This window comes from Loxodonta africana, chromosome 10, assembly GCF_030014295.1.
Source record: "Loxodonta africana isolate mLoxAfr1 chromosome 10, mLoxAfr1.hap2, whole genome shotgun sequence".
Taxonomy (NCBI): Eukaryota; Metazoa; Chordata; class Mammalia; order Proboscidea; family Elephantidae; genus Loxodonta; species Loxodonta africana.
In genome coordinates this window covers 64,432,273-64,453,355 of record NC_087351.1, presented here as the reverse complement: position 1 = coordinate 64,453,355, position 21,083 = coordinate 64,432,273, and the positions used below count along the sequence as shown (strand labels likewise).

The 21,083-nt window shown below is 39.1% G+C and overlaps 1 protein-coding gene across 11 annotated transcripts in view; it reads left to right on the top strand.

Moving 5' to 3' along the window:
• The first annotated feature begins 363 nt into the window (after positions 1 to 363).
• Positions 364 to 21,083, top strand: part of TXNDC16 (thioredoxin domain containing 16) — a 143,685-nt gene continuing 122,965 nt past the window's right edge. For 3 of the 11 annotated variants that reach the window (XM_010588634.3, XM_010588637.3, XM_023546165.2), the window contains exons 1-4: positions 364 to 612; positions 786 to 976; positions 7,496 to 7,798; positions 12,237 to 12,319. In XM_010588634.3, coding sequence (XP_010586936.2) covers positions 7,636 to 7,798; positions 12,237 to 12,319 — 246 coding nt within the window. In that variant the 5' untranslated portion in view covers positions 364 to 612; positions 786 to 976; positions 7,496 to 7,635. Of the gene's footprint in view, positions 613 to 785; positions 977 to 2,420; positions 2,500 to 2,525; positions 4,148 to 7,495; positions 7,799 to 12,236; positions 12,320 to 21,083 lie in introns of those variants that run through there. The other 8 variants (XM_064292486.1, XM_064292484.1, XM_064292480.1 and 5 more) reach the window with 6 other exon arrangements.

Sequence of the window (21,083 nt, the reverse complement as noted above, 5' to 3'; positions counted from 1 at the left end):
GGTAGCTGCAAAAAACAACTCTCGGCTGGAGACAATCAGCTGAGAAACCCGAGCATTTGAGGCGCTCGCTCCGCACAGTGGGCTCGTGCCGATTGGCCCAGGCGGGCACGCCCCCTGAGCGCCGCGCTCGGAAGGCCAGAGGCCGCAGGACCCGTCGCTCGAGTGTCCCAAGATCTGATTGGGTTTCCGCTTTCCCTACTTTCTCCCTCCCCTTCACTTCCCACCCACGCTGCTGATTGGCCCAGCAACTGCTCTGCCCTCTCGCGCGGGCGGGAAGATTCTGTCCTCGTCTGTCACCTGGGGCGGTGCTTGCTCCTCCATTTGCGCTTGCCATTGGCTGGAGCGCCCCCCTCCCTGCTTAGAGAGCACGAGGAGGGAGAGGCGCCTCCGGTAGTTTTTGCCCAGGAGGCCCACTTCGTTTAGTGAGTGGCGGCTGCAGGCGCAGGTGGGCGACGCGGCTCGGGGCTGTCGGGCGAGCTGGGCCTAGCCAGGCCCTGCCGAGCCGAGCACCACCCTGCCTTCTGCCTCCTGTGTGGCAGCAACCGTCGGCCGCGCGTCCGCGGCGACAGCCCGGGTCCTTGCCCGCAGGTCTTGCACTCAGGTCTCGGGCAGGTAGGTGGCAGCGCGGGTCCTTCAGGCGAGGGCTGTGATTTCTGCCTGCGGGGACACAGATTGAGGCCAGGCGACTTTCCTCCAGCAAGGACCCCATCTCCGAGCTGGACTCGCCCGCCTCTGCATCTGCCTGAGGAGCATTTTTCTTTCCTTCTTTCTTTTTCCCCCTCTAGCGTGAGCTGCAGGAAAAAGCTTCTAGGGTTAAGATGATACAGTGACTTCACCACATTACTACGTCCCGGACGTGAGCCCTACATTGAGGAGAGATGCGAACCGAAACTCCAAGTAAAAAACCCTTCCCTCCCTCGGAATCTGTCTCTCCAGGAAGAGTGGTATTAGGATGAAATGGCTACTGAAGCTCTCTGTGAGTAGGGGGTAGGCGGTAGTTTGAAACTCAGATTTTGGAAAGATGCTCAAGGCATAAAGTTAGAAAAAAAAGGCAGAAACAGAAGCGTTAGTCTTTGAATATCAAGAGAAGTAGTAGAATAGTCTGCTTTTTAAATTCCGCGTGCATTCTCTGGGACTGAGAGAGATGTAAAATAAATGCTATATTATGTTACTGCTGTGAATAAATGAGGAATAAATAGATCTCCCAAGGAATTTGGGCTGGCAAATAAAATTTGTTGGCCTTTTTTGTTTGTTTGATAATAAAATGAGCAAAGTAGTGCAAAATGAAGAGGAAATTTGTGTTCTTAGATTGAATTCAGTATCCCTCCGAAAGACGTTGCTACATGTACTGCAGAAGCCAAAACCCATCCCTCCCTAACTCATCATCCTTTGTACAAATGCTTTTGCGTAGGATGGATGTTACTCCCTTCTTTCCTACTGAATGTTCCACAGGGAGCTCTAAAGTCTGTTTTCGTACTCAGGATTCTGGGACAGTAGTTCACCCAGGGACCATACACTGATAAGGTTTGGATTCTTTATAGATGTGTTGACAAATAGTGATAGATCTGTAGGGCTGGCAATGGGGGCGTCTGTCAGATAAAACATTCAGCGGAGCAGGCTGTGCAGTGCACCTTAGGGCACTGTACAACTTGCAGTAAGAAGTTAACCGGACTAAACCTGGGCAGCACAAATGGTTAGGCGCTAGACTACTAGCTGAAAGGTTGATGGTTTGAACCCACCCAGAGGCGCCTCAAAAGAGGGGGCGTGTTGATCTGCTTCCGAATGATCACAGCCTTGAAAACCCTCTGGAGCAATTCTACTCTGCATACATAGGATCATCATGAGTCAGAACTGACATGACAGCAACTAACAACAACGTCAGTGATTTAGAGAAGGATCTCACTTTTATTGGAGCTTGTGAACTTCACTTCATGGACTCTCAGTGAGTGTGGTTAGGGCAGTACACAGTTCTATTAAAATGGGGAATAGAGTGTTCAGGACAGCAGTTGAGGTAACTGATTGCAGGTAGGTGCTTAAGCACATTGATTAAATGTAAAATCACATTTATGTGATTTTAGGCACTTGACAAAATCATGTCACTCCTATTCTCTGGATGTTCTGTTTTTGTGTCTTCCATAATCAACATGGTGAAGGCTTTAGGTCATGGATAGTCTTTGATCAGGAAATATGTTTCCCTTATGTTCTCTGCTCAAAGTGATAGTAAACAGTATCTGTGTAGTACCCACACTAATGTTACGGCTTTGCTTGTGAGAATTTTTTAATTTTTCATTTTTTTATGTGTCAGAGTAAGTCTGGATTGCCCCCTTCTTGCTCCTTCATTGTGAAGACAGAGGGTTTTGCCTCAGCTGCTGAGAGTTAACTCTTTTTTTTTTTTGCCTCCCTTGGTCTTAAATGATAAGCTGTATTGAGATCTAATCAACATTTGAGGCTGGTTCAATGAGCAGGTCTCTCACTGTTCTTCGGTTGCAACAGTAAAGTGTAAGTAAGCTAATTTTTGACAGAAGGTTCTTACAGGAACTTTGTAAGCATTTTATGCCCCATTTGTTGCAAAATAACACAATGTATCTTTTTCTCAGAGAATGGTGCCCACAGATCTTGGTATAATTTGTTTAATGGTTACAGTTGTTAATTTTCTCTTTTTCCTGAGGGGGAAAGCCATTAATCATAAGGGGACTTTAGACCTATACAGGGAGAACTAACCAAGAGTCTCCTGGAATAGTTTGCTGCCAAAAATTCTAGAATCTGAAATATGACCAGATGCACAATGGCTGATTATTGTTGTTCTAGAGGGACAGATTACTCTAGCACAGTAGTCTTTCAGACATTTAAAAACAGAAGGACTATGTCCCAAGTATTATTGTACATAGGACCTAATTCCAAAACAGGATTTATCTAGCTGGTGAGGGCAATGAGCTACTGGATCCACCTAATGAACACAAGCAATTCCTCCTACCCCCTTTACTAGCAGAAAGACCAGTATTTTCCTGTATTTCGAAGTACTTCTCCCACCACCCATCTATCAATTTGTCATACTGTGGTGGCCTGAATGTTGTTGCTATGATGATGACAGCTAAGCCACTGGTATTTCTAGTATCAGCAGGGTCATCCATGATGGACAGGTTTGCAGTGGAATTTCCAGACTAAGACTAGAAAGAATGGCCTGGCAATCTATGCCTGAAAAGTACCTGTGAAAATTCTGTGGCTCACAGAATATCATCCAAGACTTAGACATGCTTATTTTGAACATGTCATCAGGAGAGATCGATTTCTGGAGAAGGGCATCATGGTTGGTAAAGTGGAGGGCCAGTAAAGGCAAGGGAAATCCTCAGTGAGATGGATTGACACAATGTCCGCAACAATGGACCCAAATGTACCACTAATCATGAAGATGGGGCAGGAGTGGGCAATGTTTTGCTCTGTTATACATCGGGTTGCCATGAGTCAGAGCTGACTGGATGGCAACTAACAAAAGTAACTTCCCCTCACTACTCCCTGACGTCTTTTTCAATATTCTGGTGCAGAACAAAACAAACTTGTTGCCTTTAACATCTTATTAGCAAGCTATAGCCTTGCTGACCCTCTGTTACAGTGCTTGTTACCCTTTTGTATTTGTCCTCAGTTACGTGTTGTTTCTTTCCATGTTTTGAATTACCCGTGCACACATACTTGTTTTAAGTTTAGGGATAAGACTGAAATTTCATCTTACTAACCCCGATCAGTTCTGTCATGAGCATTCTACTGAAGAATCGAGGGCCCTTTCCAAGCCCAAAGGGGAAAGAGTCTGTGTGTTGTTGGGAGTTGTATGTGTGTGGTATTGGAAAACATGTTATGGAAAACGTTTGACTATGACTTTCCCTTTCTTTTGGTATTGGCACGTGTTGAACTAACAAAGAGCCCAGGTGGCACAGTGGTTCAGTGCTTGGGTGCTAACCAAAAGATTGGTAGTTCAAACCCGCCCAGCAGCTGCACGGGAGAAAGACCTGGTGATCTACTCCCATGAAGATTATAGTCTAGAAAACCCTATGGGGCAGTTCTATTCTGTCACATGGGGTCGCTCCGATTTGAAATTGGCTCCATGGGCACCGCCAACAACAATGAACTACCACATAATGAACTATCTACCAAGGTAATAAGGTCCCATTTCTCCCAATCAGTTTGTTTTGATACTTAGATTTTTAAAACATTAAGTACTGTTTTTTCTAATTACTGGATTAAAAAGTCACCAGATACCTTCTGTATCTTTGCTTTTTGCTCTGTTCTCACTGATACTCTCTTTTCCCACCCTTACCGGCTTACGCTTGTCTTCTCTTTGGTTTTAAGGTATTTTTTATGAGGACAGCATATCTCTGGGAAAAAGCATTTTATTTTCTGTGCACATGAAACATATAGGCCCACCTACAGAGGTAGATTGGGTAAACATGAGTAGAAGCTATGGGAGATTTGATTACATGCAAGTAATAACTTCTTTTTAAATCAAAGTTAAAAGGTACACTATGGTTTTGTAAGACTTTACAGGTTCCTTTGGCATTTCCCACCCTCTTCCTCCAGATTTCCTCTTCCTTGAAGACAATTACTTTCAACTGTTCATTGTTTCTTTTGGCATTTACCTTTATATTTCCTATAAATATGGATTTTGGCTTTGTGAAAGATGAAGTTTTAGCTCTTTCATCCCCTTTCCTACCCTGACCGCATATTCCCACATGTCTTCCAAATGTGGTGTGATGGTTTTGGTTAAGCTATTATTCAGTGATAATTTTATTATGACCATGTAGACTCTACTCCTAGCTGAATATGCGGTAGTATTCTCTGCTTTAAGTAATTTTTAAAAATAGTCAAATCTTATCAAAGATGGAACAAATTGCAGATGGTACTACTGATAATTTACTATATCTAGACGTACTTAAGAATAACCACCATTATCTCTAACTGATGAAATGCACAGTTCTTCCACATACATAGTCTCATCTGTCAAATGAGATAGAAGATGTGGGAAAGTATTTAATCATCAGATGTGTAGTTAGACCTTTTGGTGCCATAAAATACTTTCTAGGGGAAAAGGATAATGTGTTAAGACTAATGCCCAATTTAATATTAAAATAATTCAGTGGTAACCAGAAGGCTAGGAAAAATATTTTATACGGCAATATTTCATTTGTGGTTTTGCTTAAATGTTTTTAGAGTTTAATTAGGTGGCAGTTATTTCTTGTAGTAATGAATATTATGTAGTTATTCTCTTAGCTTCAGGCATGTACGCATCCCGCCCACTTGGACTATAGAGAAAATAGTGGATAACCTATTTTAAACTATCTCCATTAATGTAAAGTGCGTTTCAAATAGGCTGGTTTGAAATGGTTATAATGTATAATCAATTAATAATGTCAAAGATAATCCTTAATTATACCATTAAAATTACATCTTTATATACTTGTCACAATGCTCAAGGAGACCTGGTGGCGTGGTGGTTAAAGTGCTTGACTGCTAACTGAAAAGTCAGGGGTTCCAACCCATCAAACACTCTGTGGGAGAAAGACGTGACTATCTGCTTCCTCATCTGCTGTGTCCTCTAGAGTTGCTGTGAGTCAGAATTGACTCGACAGCAGCGGGTTTGGTTTTTGGTTTTTTGTCTTACAAATGATCACTCCCTATTCTACTTTAAGTTTTTGAACTCTTGACTCATTATTAAAAGTTGATGGCAGATTTGTTCACTGTTTGATATAAAGTAGCTCTGTTGTTGTAAGTTGCCAACGAGTTGATTCTGACTTATGGTGACCCCATGTGTGCAGAGTAGTACTGTGCTCCATAGGGTTTTTTGGAAGCAGAGCGCTTGGCCTGCCTTCTGAGTTGCTTCTGGGTGAATTTGAGCTGCCAACCTTTTGGCTAGTATTTGAGCATTTAACTGTTTGTGCTACCCAGGGACTCCTAAACTAGCTCTAATGAACAGAACTGTTAGGAAATAATCAATGAGTAATTAACTCCTGTTTTAGGAATACTTGGTCCTTAGGGAAAGGTGTTATGTGTTTATTGATAATATTGAATTATCAGAGTAAATATCCAATTTAATATGATTATTTCCTCAGTTCATTCTCTTATCATTTTATTCTTTATTCAGAGATTCTGCCCCATCCTTATGGGTATATAGAAATGATTTTTACCTTTTTTTCATGTTGCCTGTTTTAGGATAGTGATCCTGTGCTTGGAAGATACAGATTTTGTTTGAAATAAAAATAAATAAAAAAAAATTCGAAATTCTCACCTATACTTATTCTTGTAGCTTTATCTTCTTGAAGTTGATGATATTTTTACATTTAGGCTAGTTTTTCTGAGCTGTCTCCTTTTAAACTTAGATAATATAGATCATCAGTAGAAAAATTTCCTGAAAGAAGAAATTTTTCAAGAGAAATTTGTAAGTAGCAAAAGAGAAGATATTTGACAGCAGATAGAGAGGACAGCATAGAAGTAAGTACTTCATGGAAGAAGATAAGAGGAGCATATACAGAACAAACTTGAGTCCAGAAAATAGAATTGAATTAAAATATGAGTTGAAAAAAGGCATTGATTTTTTTTAGGTTTTGAAGATACTTGAATTTCTAAGTTATGTAAAGAAATCTAAATTGTAAGCATTAAAAAATGTATATTTAGAAGGCATATTCTTAAGTAGTCTTAATAGATATTTTCTAGGGAATTTAAAGTAAGAAGAATGCAAATATGTTGTTGTTACGTTGCCAGGTGCTGTTGAGTCAATTTCGACTCATAGTGACCCCATGTGATGGAGTAGAACTACCCCATAGGGTTTCTAGGCTGTAGTCTTCACGGGAGCAAATCGCCAGGTCTTTCTCCCATGGAGCCTCTGGGTGGATTCAAACCATCAACCTTTTGGTTAGCAGCTGAGCACTTCAGTGTTGTGCCACCATAGTAGGCATGTATTTTGGATGTCTCACTCCCATGTTAATGGTACTAAATAACTGTTTGGGTATTAATTGTAAGTCAGTTCTAATAGAAAAAGATAAAATGCTCTATTTAAATAATCAATTTAATAATGTTTGAGAATTTATTTTTGAGCTCTTAAAAATGACAGTTTAATATATTCTAGTAAATAGCTATAAAACTTGAAATACTTAGTGTTGCATATTTCAGGTATCTTTCATAGCTTTTGCAAGGATCAAAAATGAATAATAGTATTACCAAATCACTGTCATTATTGGTCACCTCCCTCAAATTTTCACTAGAAATAGTAACCGAAAAACCAAAACCCGTTGCTGTCAAGTCGATTACGACTTATAGCGACCCTATAGGACAGAGTAGAACTGCCCTATAGAGTTTCCAAGGAGCGGCTGGTAGATTTGAACCGCCAGCTTTTAGTTAGCCGCTGAGCTCTTACGCATCACACCATCAGGGCCTCAGAAATCGTAAAGTACTAGCAAAATCCAAATAATATAAATAATGCCTTAAATTTTTTTTTTTTTTTTTTTTGCAGATTTTACTTCATTCATTCATTTAACAGATTTATTCAACAAAACTTTCTTGAACATCAACTCTGCTAGGTATTGTCCTGGGAACAGAACACAGCAGTGAACAAAACAGACAAAATTTCCTGTTCATGTACAATTTCTGCTAATGATGTCTTCCAGCTTCAATATATTTAGAGTTGGATTCTCTTTTGTCATGATGCACATTTTTAATAATTCAACTGTAGTCACTCTACCTGAACTGAGTCCTCAGAAGTATTTTAGTACATTGCAACCAGGAAAAGCCTCTTTAGCTTATTTTTGTCAAGCTGGTAAGTGTTTTTTAAATTCTAATGTGATCCTTCTGATACTTGTATTGCTATTTAATCAGTATGGTCAGTGGAAATTTCCTGTTAGTATGAATATGTACTATAACACTGCTACTGTAATATTCTGCCTGGGTCAGAATCCTGACTCTGCCACTTGACTTGCTCTGTGGCCTTGGTCAAGTCATTTAACTTCTCTTTGTCTCTGTTTTGTCATCTATTATCAGGAAATGGTACTTGCTTTATAATATCGTTGTGAGAATTAATTGAGTTTACTTGTTAGCTGGTCCTGGTAAGTACTTGATAAGAATTAGCTATTACTAATATAACAACATTTGAATTTTATCTAGTTATTTCTGAAAGTATACTTTGTCATATTTTTTCTATGTAAATATTTAGAAGTAGTTTTTTTTTTTTTTTTACTTTAAATGTAGTAGTTGTTGTTAGGTGCTATTGAGTCAGTTCCGACTCATAGCGACCCTGTGTACCACAGAACGAAATGCTGCCCGGTTCTGCGCCATGCTCACAGTCATTGTTATGCTTGAATCCATTGTTGCAGCTACTGTATAAGTCCATCTCGTACAAGGTCTTCTTCTTTTTCACAGACGCTGTACCAAGCTTGATGACCTTCTCCAGGGCCTGGTCCTTCCTGACAACATGCCCAAAAATGTAGTAGTAGTAATTCTTAAGTGTAACACTCCACTTTAGCTGTAGCATTAATTACAATGAATTAGTTAATATAACTATTGAATGTAACTAATACTTGTAATGGTCCCATTAAGTCTTCATGCCTTAGGAGTATTATTCCTGGAATTAGTAAGTGAAGTGAATCCAAGTTTCTACTAGCTACCTTTGTTGTTTTTGTTGTTGTTATATGCCATTGAGTTGGTTCCGACTCATAGCGACCCCATGAATGAAACACTGCCTGGACCTGCGCCATCCTCACAAACATTATGCTTAAGCCCTTTGTGAAAGCCACTGTGTCATTCCATCTTGTTGAAGGTCTTCCTCCTCTTTTCTGACCCTCCACTTTACCAAGCATGATGTCCTTCTCTAGGGACTGATCCCCCCTGACAGCCTGTCCAAAGTATGTGAGACGTAGTCTCGACATCCTTGCTTCTGAGGAGCACTCTGGCTGTATTTCTTCCCAGACAGATTTGTTCATTCTTTTGGCAGCCCATGGTATATTTAATATTCTTCTCCGTCACCACATTTCAGAGGCGTCAGTTCTTCAGTCTTCCTTATTCATCGTCTGGCTTTCACATGAATAGAAGGTGATTGAAAATACCATGGCTTGAGTCAGGTGCACCTTAGTCTTCAAGGTGATGTCTTTGCTTTTCAACACTTTAAAGAGGTCTTTTGCAGCACATTTGCTCAATGCATTGTGCCTTTTGATTTCTTGCCTGCTACTTCCATAGGTGTTGATTGTGGATCCAAGTAAAATGAAATCTTTGACAACTTCAGTTTTTCCTCTGTTTATCATGGTGTTGCATATGGTACATTTGTGAGGATTTTTATTTTCTTTATGTTGAGGTGTAGTCCATACTGAAGGCTGTGATCTTTGGTCTTCATCAGTAAGTGCTTCAAGTCCTATTTGCCGTCAGCAAGAAAGGTTGTGTCATCTGCATGACGCAGATTGTTAATGAGTCTTCCTCCAGTCCTGATGCACTGTTCTTCATATAGCCCAGCTCCTCAGATTATTTGCTTATCATACAGATTGTATAAGTATGGTGAAAGGATGCAGCCCTGACATACATTTCCTGACTTTAAACCACACACTCTCCCCTTGTTCTGTTTGAATGACTGCCTCTTGATCTATGTACAGGATCCTCATGAGCACAATTAAATGTTCTGGAATTCCCATTCTTTGCATTGTTATCCATAATTTGTTATGATCCACACAGTCGAATGCCTTTGCATAGTCAGTATGTAAGCATCTTTCTGGTATTCTCTGCTTTCAGCCAGCATCCATCAGACATCAGCAATGATATCCCTGGTTCTACTTCCTCTTCTGAATCTGACTTGAATTTCTGGCAGTTCCTGTAGGTATACTGAATGATCTTCAGCAAAATTTTACTTGCATGTGATATTAATGATGTTGTTCAATAATTTCTGCGTTTGGTGGGATCATCTTTCCTGGGAATAGGCGTAAATATGGATCTCTTCCAGTCAGTTGGCCAGGTAGCTGTCTTCCATATTTCCTGGCATAGGTGAGTACTTCAAGCGCTGCATCTGTTTGTTGAAACATTCCTATTGGTATTCTGTCAATCCCTGAAGCCTTGTTTTTCACCAGTGCCTTCAGTGCAGCTTGGATTTCTTCCTTCAGTACCATTAGTTCCTGCTAATACGGTACCTCCTAAAATGGTTGAACATCGACCAGTTCTTTTTGGTATAGTGACTCTGTGTATTCCTTTCATCTTCTTTTGATACTTCCTATGTCGTGTAATATTTTCCCCATAGGATCTTTCAGTATTGCAACTCGAGGCTTGAATTTTTTCTTCAGTTCTTTCAGCTTGAGAGATGCAGAGTGCGTTCTTCTCTTTTGGTTTTCCATCTCTAGGTCCTTGCCCCTTTTATTTGTCTTCTCGAGCTGTCCTTTGAAATCTTCTGTTCGACTCCTTTACTTCATTATTTCTTCCTTTCACATTAGTGACTCAGCATTTCGAGAGCAAGTTTCACAGTTTCTTCTGACATCCATTTTAGTCTTTCTTTCCTTTCTTTTTAATGACCTCTTGCTTTCTTCATGTATGATGTTCTTGATGTCATTTCACAACTCCTTTGGTCTTTGGTCATTAGAGTTCACCACGTCAAATCTATTCTTGAGATGGTCTCTAATTCAGGTGGAATATACTCAAGGTCATACTTTGGCTTTTGTCAACTTGTTTTAATTTTCTTCAGTTTCAGCTTGAACTTGCTAAAAAAAAAAAAAAAAAATTTTTTTTTTTTTCTTTTCTGCAGTTAGCCCCTCGCCCTGTTCTGACTGATGATATTGAGCTTTTCTGTCATCTCTTCCCACAGATGTAGTCAATTTGATTCCCGTGTATTCCATCTGGTGAGGTTCATGTGTGTAGTCACGGTTCATGTTGGTGAAAAAAGGTATTTGCAGTGAAGACGTCGTTGGTCTTGCAGAATTCTATCATGCGATCTCTGGCATCGGTTCTGTCACTAAGGCTGTATTTTTCAACTGCTGATTCTTCTTTGTTTCTAACTTTCCCATTCCAATCTCCAGTAATTATCAGTGCATCCTGATTGCATGTTTGATCAATTTTAGACTGCAGAAGATGATAAAAATCTTCAGTTTCTTCATCTTTGGCCTTAGTGGTTGGTGTGTAAATTTGAATAGTAGTCGTATTAACTGGTCTTCCTTGTAGGTGTACGGATATTATCCTATCACTAACAGCATTGTACTTCAGGATAGATCGTGAAATGTTATTTTTTGACAATGAATGCAACGCCATTTATCTTCAAGTTGTCATTCCCAACATAGTAGACCATGTAATTGTTTGATTCAGAATGGCCAATACCAGTCCATTTCAGCTCATTGATGCCTACTTAGGGTATTAATATTTACGAGTTCTATTTCATTTTTGACGACTTGCAGTTTTCCTAGATTCATACTTTGTACATTCCACGTTCTGATTATTAATAGATGTTTACAGCTGTTTCTTCTCATTTTGAGCCATTCCACATCAGCAAATGAAGGTCCCAAAAACTTGACTCCATCCATGTCAGTAAGGTCAACTGTACTTTGAGGAGGCAGCTCTTCCCCAGTTGTCTTTTGAGTGCCTTCTAGCCTGATGGGCTCATCTTCCAGCACTGTATCAAGCAGTGTTCCACTGGTATTCATAAGGTTTTCACTGGCTAAGTCTTTTCAGAAGGAGACAACCAGGTCCTTCCTAGTTTTAGCCTGGAACCTGAGCTGAACCTGTCTGTCATGGGTTACCCTTCTGGTGTTTGAATACTGGTGACATAGCTTCCAGCATTACGGCTATACACACGGCCCCACCGTCAACAAACTGACATACATGTGGAGGATTAGCTATCTTATTATAATTTTAAAATTGTAGTTTAGAATAATTTTGAAAGTTCTGTGTATGTGTACATGCGGGCTGTGTATTTAGTATTAAATTTGGAAGAATAATGCCAAATATTAGGTTTAAATGAAACATTTATCTTTTTCTTGTTTTAGAAAGTTTTTAAGGTATTTTGCAAAATTAAAGCGTCATGATGAAAACTTTACAAATAAGAACAATGAGGAAAATATGGGTATGAAAATATATAATTAGATATGTTTAATTACTTGATTTTTTTCGTTGTTGCCGCCTAGTTGGGCAAACAAATATGTATCTTCTTCATTGTTTGCAGTTTTGGGCTTTAATTTTAAAAATTCATTTTTTTCCTAAGGGGTAGTTCATGAGCATTCAGGAATATTTTCTTATTTTAGATTCTCCAAGTACCTCTGTATTTCTTGAAGAACTGAATGAAGCTGTTAAACCTCTCCAAGATTATGGAATTTCAGTTGCAAAGGTAGAAAGATGTTTATGTTAGTAAAATATTATTGACATTTTATAACTGTATAAGTTAAGACCGAATATTTTAAATGTTATTTATATTATTTTACAACTTTTTCTAGACTGGGAAAATATTTTTTTCAGTTGTGCTTTAGACGAAGGTTTACGGAGCAAATTAGTTTCTCATTAAACAATTTATACACATGTTGTTTTGTGACATTGTTTGCCAACCCGATGATGTGTCAGCGCTTTCTCCTTCTTGACCTTTGGTTCCCCATTTCTGTTCATCCAGCCTTCCTGTTCCCTCCTGCTCTCTTACCCTTGCCCCTGGGCTGGTGTAGCCATTTAGCCTCCTATACATGGTTGAGCTAAATGCATTATTGTTTGTCTTATGGGCCTGTCGAATCTTCGACTGAAGGGTGAACCTCAGGAATGACTTTAGTACTGAGTTAAAAGGGTGTCCAGGGGCCATACTCTTGGGGTACCTCTAGTCTCTGTCAGACGTTAAGTCTGGTCTTTTTTTTTTGTGAGTTTGAATTTTGTTCTGCATTTTTCTCCAGCTCTGTCCGGGATCCTCTATTGTGATCCCTGTCAGAGCAATTGGTGGTGGTAGCTGGGCACCATTTACTTGTGCTGGACTCAGCCTGGTTGCATTCCATTAGTCCTTTGGACTAATCTTTCCCTTGTGTCTTTAGTTTTCTTCATTCTTCCTTGCTCCAGACGGGGTGGGGCCAGCAGAGTATCTTAAATGGGCACCAACAAGCTTTTAAGATTCCAGACGCTACTCACCAAAGTAGAATGTAGAACATTTTCTTTATAAACTATGTTATGCTGGTTGAGGTAGATATCCCCTAAGATGACGGTCCCCAGACCTCAGCCTGGTAATTCGGTCCCTCAGGGAGTTTGGATGTGTCTGTGATCTTCTATGACTTTGCCTTGGTCAAGTTGCGCTAACTTCCCAGTATTGTGTACTGTTTACTTTCTCTTCTTAAGAAGAAGAAACAGAAGCACAGAAACATAGCTTTAGGTTATTGTGTAAATTAGTACATATCGAGAAAAAAAGCTATTTAAAATTCTTCAGCTTAGAATTTAATTTTATTTTGTAAACCGTGCTATTGGAGCTATTATGTCATTTTTCAAATCTACAGTTAGTTTTTTGTTTTGCCTAACATATATATCATACTGAAAAAAAATTTTTTTTGAGGTATCTACAATTTAACTATTTATTGAATTTCTGTTAGCACAAACAGAGGAAACAATGTTGTGGTAATTGAAGTATTTTTTCTTTCCTATTCCTGTAAGTATAATTGCTTATGTTGCAGTTTCTCACATTTCTTTTTAGTGCAAAGTTAAAGCAACCCAACTTGAAATTACATGTTTAATTTTTTTCTCAAAAAAGTTGAAACTTGTCTTGGAGTATTAAGGAGAATTTCCACATGCATCGTGGATTGGATAGCTACATGAGCCTTTCATTTAGTTTAAACTTAGAATTTTCACTTCAGAAAACTAAATGAGAAACACCCAGTGGTGATAAATTTTTTTCAGGTTAGTGTCTACTTGACTTTCTGTATACATTTATTCTTTCTTAATTCATCAGCCTTCCTTCTCTGAGAGATGGCTGTTGCCCTTTTGGTCTCTACAGCAAGAATTCACAAGGCAGAAAGCATAGAAAAGTTAAATAACCTCAGCTATGTACTATATCTATATGTGTGTGTGTGTGTATATATATGTATGTTTACATGTCAATTCTATACATATAAAAGTTTTTAGTTAACTCCAAACAACTGTTGGATAGCATTCACCTCTGAGGTGTTTTGCATAAAGTTTTAAACTGAAATTTAATGGAAATAGTGGAAAATCAAATACATGGAAATTGAATAGCACTTTCAAAACCACTGGATAGTAGAGGAAATCAAAGGTGGAATAAAAAAAATTCCTAGAGTCAAATGAGAATGAAAGCACATTGTACCAAAATCTTTGGGACACAGCAAAGGCAGTGCTCAGAAGTCAATTTATAGCAGTAGGTGCACACATGAAAAAAGAAGGAAGGGACAAAATCAAATCGTTAGCTATACAACTTGAAAAAATAGAAAGAGAACAGAAAAGAAACCCAGAGCTGCCAGATGAAATAGCAAAGATCAGAGCAGAAATAAATGAAATAGAGAATAGAAAAACAATAGAAAGAATGAACAAAACCAAGTTTGTTCTTTGAAAGGATCAACAAAATTAACAAACCATTGGCCAAACTGACAAAAGCAAAATAGGAGAGGGATCAATTAACCCAAATAAGAAATGAAATGGGGGACATTACTGCAGTCCGACCTGAAATAAAAAGGATCGTACTCCAACAAACTTGAAAACCTAGAAGAAATGGGCAAAGTTCTAGAAACACACTACCTACCTAAACTAATAAAAAAAAAAAAAAACTAATACAAAGGTCAAAAATCTAAACAGACCCATATCAAGAGAAGAGATTGAAAAGGTAATAAACTCAACCATAAAAGAAGTCCTGGCCCAGATGGCTTCACTGGAGAATTCTACCAAACATTCAGAGAAGGGCTCACTGCAGAAAACTACTGGAACTAGTAGATTGAGCAGAGTAGCAGGATACAAAGTAAACATACAAAAATCTGTTGGATCCTTATACACCAATAAAGAGCACTATGAAAAGGAAACCAGGAAAGCCCCTTAAAAAATAAAATAGTAGTAAATCTAACCAGGGGCATAAAAGGCCTACACGGAGAAAAAACTACAAAACACTACTGGAAGAAACCAAAAGAGACGTACATATATGGAAAAACATACGATGATCATGGATCATGTGAAGATGTCAATACTACCCCAAGCAGTCTACAAATACAGTGCAATCCGAATCCAGATACTAACAGCATTCTTTAACAAGTTAGAAAAACAAATCATTAACTTTTTATGGAAAAGAAATAGGCCCTGAATAAATAAAGCGTTACTGAAGAAGAACAAAGTAAGAAGTGTTGTACTATCTGATCTCAGAACCTACTATATAACTAAAAAAAAAACAGCGGCCAAAACAGCCTGGTACTGGTACAATGACAGATACATTGACCTATGGTACAGAATCGAGAACACAGATGTAAATCCATCCACCTACAGTCACCTGATCTTCGACAAAAGCCCAAAGTCCATTAAATGGAGTGAAAACTGTCTTTAACAAATGGTACTGGCAAAACTGGATGTCTCTCTGTAAAAAAAATGAAACAGGACCCATACCTCACACTGTACACAAAAACTAATCGAAAATGGATCAAAGACCTAAATATAAAACCCCAAGCTATAAAGATCATGGAAGAAAAAATAGGGTCAACGCTAGAGGCCCTAATACATGGCATAAACAGGATACGAACCATAACTAATAATATACAAACAGCAGAAGATAAGTTATGTAACTGGGATCATCTAAAAATTAAACACTGGAGACCATCGTCTCAGGGGACATCTAGTTCAATTGGCATAACATAGTTTACTTGGATCCACAATCAATAGCCATGGAAGCAGCAGTCAAGAAATCAAAAGATGCATTGCATTGGGTAAATCTGCAGCAAAGGACCTCTTTAAAGTGTTGAAAAGCAAATATGTCACCTTGAAGACTAAGGTCTGCCTGAACCAAGCCATGGTATTTTCAGTCGCATCACATGCATGTGAAAGCTTGGCAATGAATATGGAAGACCAAAGAAGAATGGATGTCTTCGAATTGTGGTGTTGGCCAAGAATGTTGGATATACCATGGACTTCCAAAAGAATGAACAAATCTGTCTTAGAAGAAGTACAAGCAGAATGCTCCTTAGAAGCAAGGATGGTGAGACTGTGTCTTACGTACTTTGGACATGTTGTCAGGAGAGATCAGTCCCTGGACAAGGACATCATGCTTCATAAAGTACAGGGTTAGCAGAAAAGAGGAAGACCTGCAACGATGAGCTCAAGCATAACAACGATTGTAAGGATGGTGCAGGACCAGGCAGTGTTTCGTTCTGTTGTGCATAGGGTCGCTATGGGCCGGAGCTGACTTGACAGCGCCTACAAACAACTAGTTTATAAAGAAAATGTTCTACTTTCTAATTTGGTATGTAGCCTCTGAGGTCTTAAAAGATTGTTAGTGGCCATCTAAGATACTCCACTGGCCCCACCCCATCTGAAGCAAGGGAGAATGAAGAAGACCAAAGGCACATGGGAAATATTAGTCTAAAGAGCTAGTAGAACACAACTACCACAGCTTCTACCAGACTGAGTCCAGCACAACTAGATGGTTCCTGCCTACCACCGTGGACTGTTATGACAGGGATCATAATAGAAGATCTCGGACAGAGCTGGAGAAAAATGTAGAACAAAATTCAAACTCACAAGAAAAGACCATGCTTACTGGTCTGATGGAGACTGGAGAAACCCTGAGAGTATGGCCCCTGCCACCCTTTTAACTCTGTACTGAAGTCACTCCTGAGGTTCACCCTTAAGCCAAAGATTAGACAGGTGCATAAAACAAGCAATAGTATATGTAGCTCAACCACGTATAGGAGACTATATGGGCACACCAGCCCAGGGGCAAGGGTGAAAAAGCAGGAAGGAACAGGAAAGCTGGACGAACGGAAATGGGGAACCCAATGCTGAAAAAGGGAAAGTGTTGACACATCGCAGGGCTGGCAACCAATGTCGCAAAGCAATATATGTATTAATTATTTCACGAGAAGCTAATTTGCTCTGTAAACCTTCACCTAAAGGACAATTAAAAAAAAAAAAGTTATATAGTGGGTTGGTATGAAACCAAAAGGGATAAATCATGCAGTGTATCTAGTAACTAGTAGACTAGTAACTCGAGTAGAATATTAAGGTTCATGACTAGGATGGTACCTTTATGGACTAACATAACTTAAACTCTCGATTATGCAGTTCAGGGCCTTGAGCTATCTAGAAATGAGACAGTGGTGAACAAGACAGAACAATACTAAGTATCTAGCTCAGTCCCTGGCATGTAGTAGATACTCAGCAAATGTCTGTGAGATTGAAATGAGCCTTCTATGTTTAGTCGTGTTTTAGTTGCAAAGATGAATAAGAACCAGTCCATTCTTTAGAGAATGTATATCCTATGTAGGGGAATGAAACACATTCACAAATCATTTTAAGGACTAGCAGAACCTGATCATTGTCATGAGATACAAGTAAAGTGCTATGGATGCTTAAAGGAATGACAGCTCATATCTGGTGGTTGAAGTAGCATTCGAGATTGTCTTTAAAAGTTAAGATTTGAGGAGGCAGAGGTGGATAAAGAGAACATTAAACTGTAAATACACTAAGCATAAACTGGATAAGATTAGGAAACCCAACTGTATGCTGTTTAGAAATATGTCTAAAATGAAGGCTTCAGAAATCTTCAAAGTAAATGAAGGAAAAAAGATGTATCCTGCAAATATACTAACCAAAAGAAAGGCATAACTGTATTACTATATCAAAGTAAACTTTAAAGTACCTGAGTCATCCTTGACTTCCTTTTTCTCACATCCAGTCTATCAATAAGTCCTTCAAGTGCTACTATCAAAACTTCCCAAATCTGTGATGCAAATCAAAACCAAAAACGAGATGTCACCTCACCCACACTAGAGTGGCTATTATTAAAAAAACAAAGAACAGGTGTTGGTAAGGATGTGGGGAAACTGGAACCCTCATTCATTGCTGGTAGGAGTACAAAATAGTATATCTGCTGTGGGAAACAGTTTGGTGGTTCCTCAAGTGATTGAACATAGAACTACCATATTACTTAGCAGTCCTAATTCTAGGTGTATACCCACAAGATTTGAAAGCAGCAGTGCAAACAGAAACTTGTACACCACTCTTCATTGTGTCAAAAGTTGGAAATAACCTCAATGTCTATCAACAGATGAATGGATAACCAAAATGTGGTATATACATACTGTTAGGGATTGAATTGTATCCCCCCAAAATATGTGTCAACTTGGCTAGGCCATTTTTCCCTATTGTGTGGTTTGCCACCATTTTGTGATCTGATGTGGTTGTCCTATGTGTTGTAATCCTAACCTCCATGATGTTAATGAGGCGGTTATGTTAATGAGGCAGGACTCAATCTACAGGATTAGACTGTATCTTGAGTCATTCTTTTTTGAGATATAAAAGAGAGAATTGAGCAGAGAGGAGAGGGACTTCATTACCATCATCCAAGAAGAGCCAGGAGTGGAGCGGCTCCTTTAGACCTGGGGTCCGTGTGCTGAGAAGCTCCTAAACCAGGGGAAGATTGGTGACGAGGACCTTCCCCCAGAGCTGACAGAGAGAGAAATCCTTCCCCTGGAGCTGGTGCCCTGAATTTGGACTTCTAGGCTCCTAAACTGTGAGAGAATAAGTTTCTTGAAGCCACTTGTGGTATTTCTGTTATAGCAGCACTAGATATTACTGAGCCATAAAGAGAAATGAAGTCCTGATACATGCCGCAACATGGAGGAACCTTGAAAACATTATACTAAGTGAAATAAGTCATCACGAAAGGACAAATATTATATGTTCTCACTTACATGGAATAGGCAAGTATATAGAAACCAAAGCTTATTAGTGTTTACCAGGAATGGGAGAGAGGGAGAAAAGGGGAGTTACTATTTAGAGGTGCTGAGTTTATGTTAACGGTAGTGGGCTAAGAAAATGATAGCGGCAATGGTTGCATGACATGAAGATTGTAATTGGTGTCACTGAATTATGCATGTAAAAATTGTTGAATCGACAGATGTTATGTATATTTTTACCCCCCACCTCACAAAACCCAGGGGGAACTCCAGAACTTCCCAAATCTGACCACTTCTTGCACCTTCACTTTTAAGCCCTCCTTTTCCACTTCTTCAAGGCATCATTGTTTCTTACCTGAGAAGCCACAATAGCCTCTTAATAATTGGCCTTTGTCCTTTCATTCTGGCCCCACTGTAAATTCCTCTCCAGTGTGAATCAGATATGTCAGATCATGTTGCTTCCCTGTTGAGAAAGGCTTCCCATTACAGTTACGATAAAATCTAAAGTCCCAACCATTGTGGACAACAGGTTCCTCTCCGATCTCATTTTCTGTGCCTTTATCTTGCTCAGTTCGTGCCTGACATTCTGGTTATCTTTCTGTTACTTGAACCTACCAGGTGTGCCGTTGCCACGGGGCCTTTACACGTACTTTTCTCTCTGCCTAGATCTCATATCTTCCACAATTTTATATATTTATATGAATTACTCCATTACTTCAGTTCTTGGTGCAAATGTTACCTTCTCAGAGAAGTCTTGACAGCCTATCTAAAATGCTGTGTCATACTCTATCCTCTTATATTTTTCTTTATAATGGCACCAATTACTGCTTAACCATACATGTTAGTGGGTTTTTTTTTTTTTTTTATGTAATAGTCTTTGTTTTCTATTTGAATGTAAGTTCATGAGATAAAGATTTCTATTTGGAACTTAATTCGTTGTGACTAGAACAGTGAGTGATGTATGGTTGTTGTTAGTTGCCGTTGAGTCAAGTCCGACTCATGGAGACCCCGTGTGTGCAGAGTAGAACTGCTCCATTGGGTTTTCAAGGTTGTGACCTTTTGAAAGTGGATTGCCAGGCCTGTCTTTTGAGGTGCCTCTGATTGGGTTCAAATCACCAACCTTTCAGCTAGTGTTCAAAAATATGTTGAATGGATAAATGAATGGACAGGTCTGTTGTCACCATATCAACCATATACTGTGCTCTGACTTAAAAATTAAAATCACATGCAGTAAAATTCACTCTCTTTGATTAATGGTTATACCCTGACTTTCAATTCTAATTCTTCAGTCCTGACATCTTTTCTGAGTGTCAGTTCTCCTTTTTTGTAGCTTTTTAAACAAATGTAGCTTCCTCAAATTGTCATTGTTCTTCCTCAAACCTGTTAAAAATAAACTGAATGACAATAACAATAAAAAAAACTCATCTTAAAAAAAAAACTTCCCAAATTAAAAACAAAATAACTTCTTGCAGCCTCAGTTTCGGCTAATTATTTTGGTGGATACCCATTTGCCTTATCTGGAAACACCTTCTCTTTATATCTTTCCTCACCCCTACTATCCCGTACTACATATATATTCTCCATCTCCCTAGTTTTACTTATTGTATTCATTAAAAGTCTCTTGAGTGAATCTGTTCTGTCCTTTTTTTCTGCTTTGCTCCAGGTGCCAATCATCCTTGACCTGTACTAATACGATCTTTTAACCTGCCTCTTTATCTTTGCTCTCTTTTGCTTTCCATTTTGCTGCCAGGATTATCCTTTTTTATTTCTCATATAGAATCCGTATTATAAAGTATCAGGGGCTGCTGTGGCTCCTCTACCATCATCAGGGACTCAGGTTCATTTTGTTCTTTTGCACCATACTTACCAAGTAGCTTCTTCTTATGGTCAGGGATTGCTGCTGGCACTGTAGCTATAATGCTTGTTTTTGTTAGGAAGTAGTAGGAAGAGCAGGAGTATCGTCTTGGGTAAGCCATCCTCCTTGTAAAGAGCCTTCTAGGAATCCCAATACAGTGACTTCTGTTGATACCTCATTGGCCATCCCTAGCTGTTGGGTAAGATAAGAGAGTCTTTTAATGGGCACATGCTTTTAGTGAGCTTTGTTGGTAAGACAGAGGGGAGGTATGGGATAAGAAACCAGCACTGTCTGCCATGCCTCTATTCCTGCTGTTGGGAAGTGTTCATGGTCCTAACATACCATTCACTGCTTTGCTTCCAGACTTTTAATCATGCTTTTTTGTTCTGCCT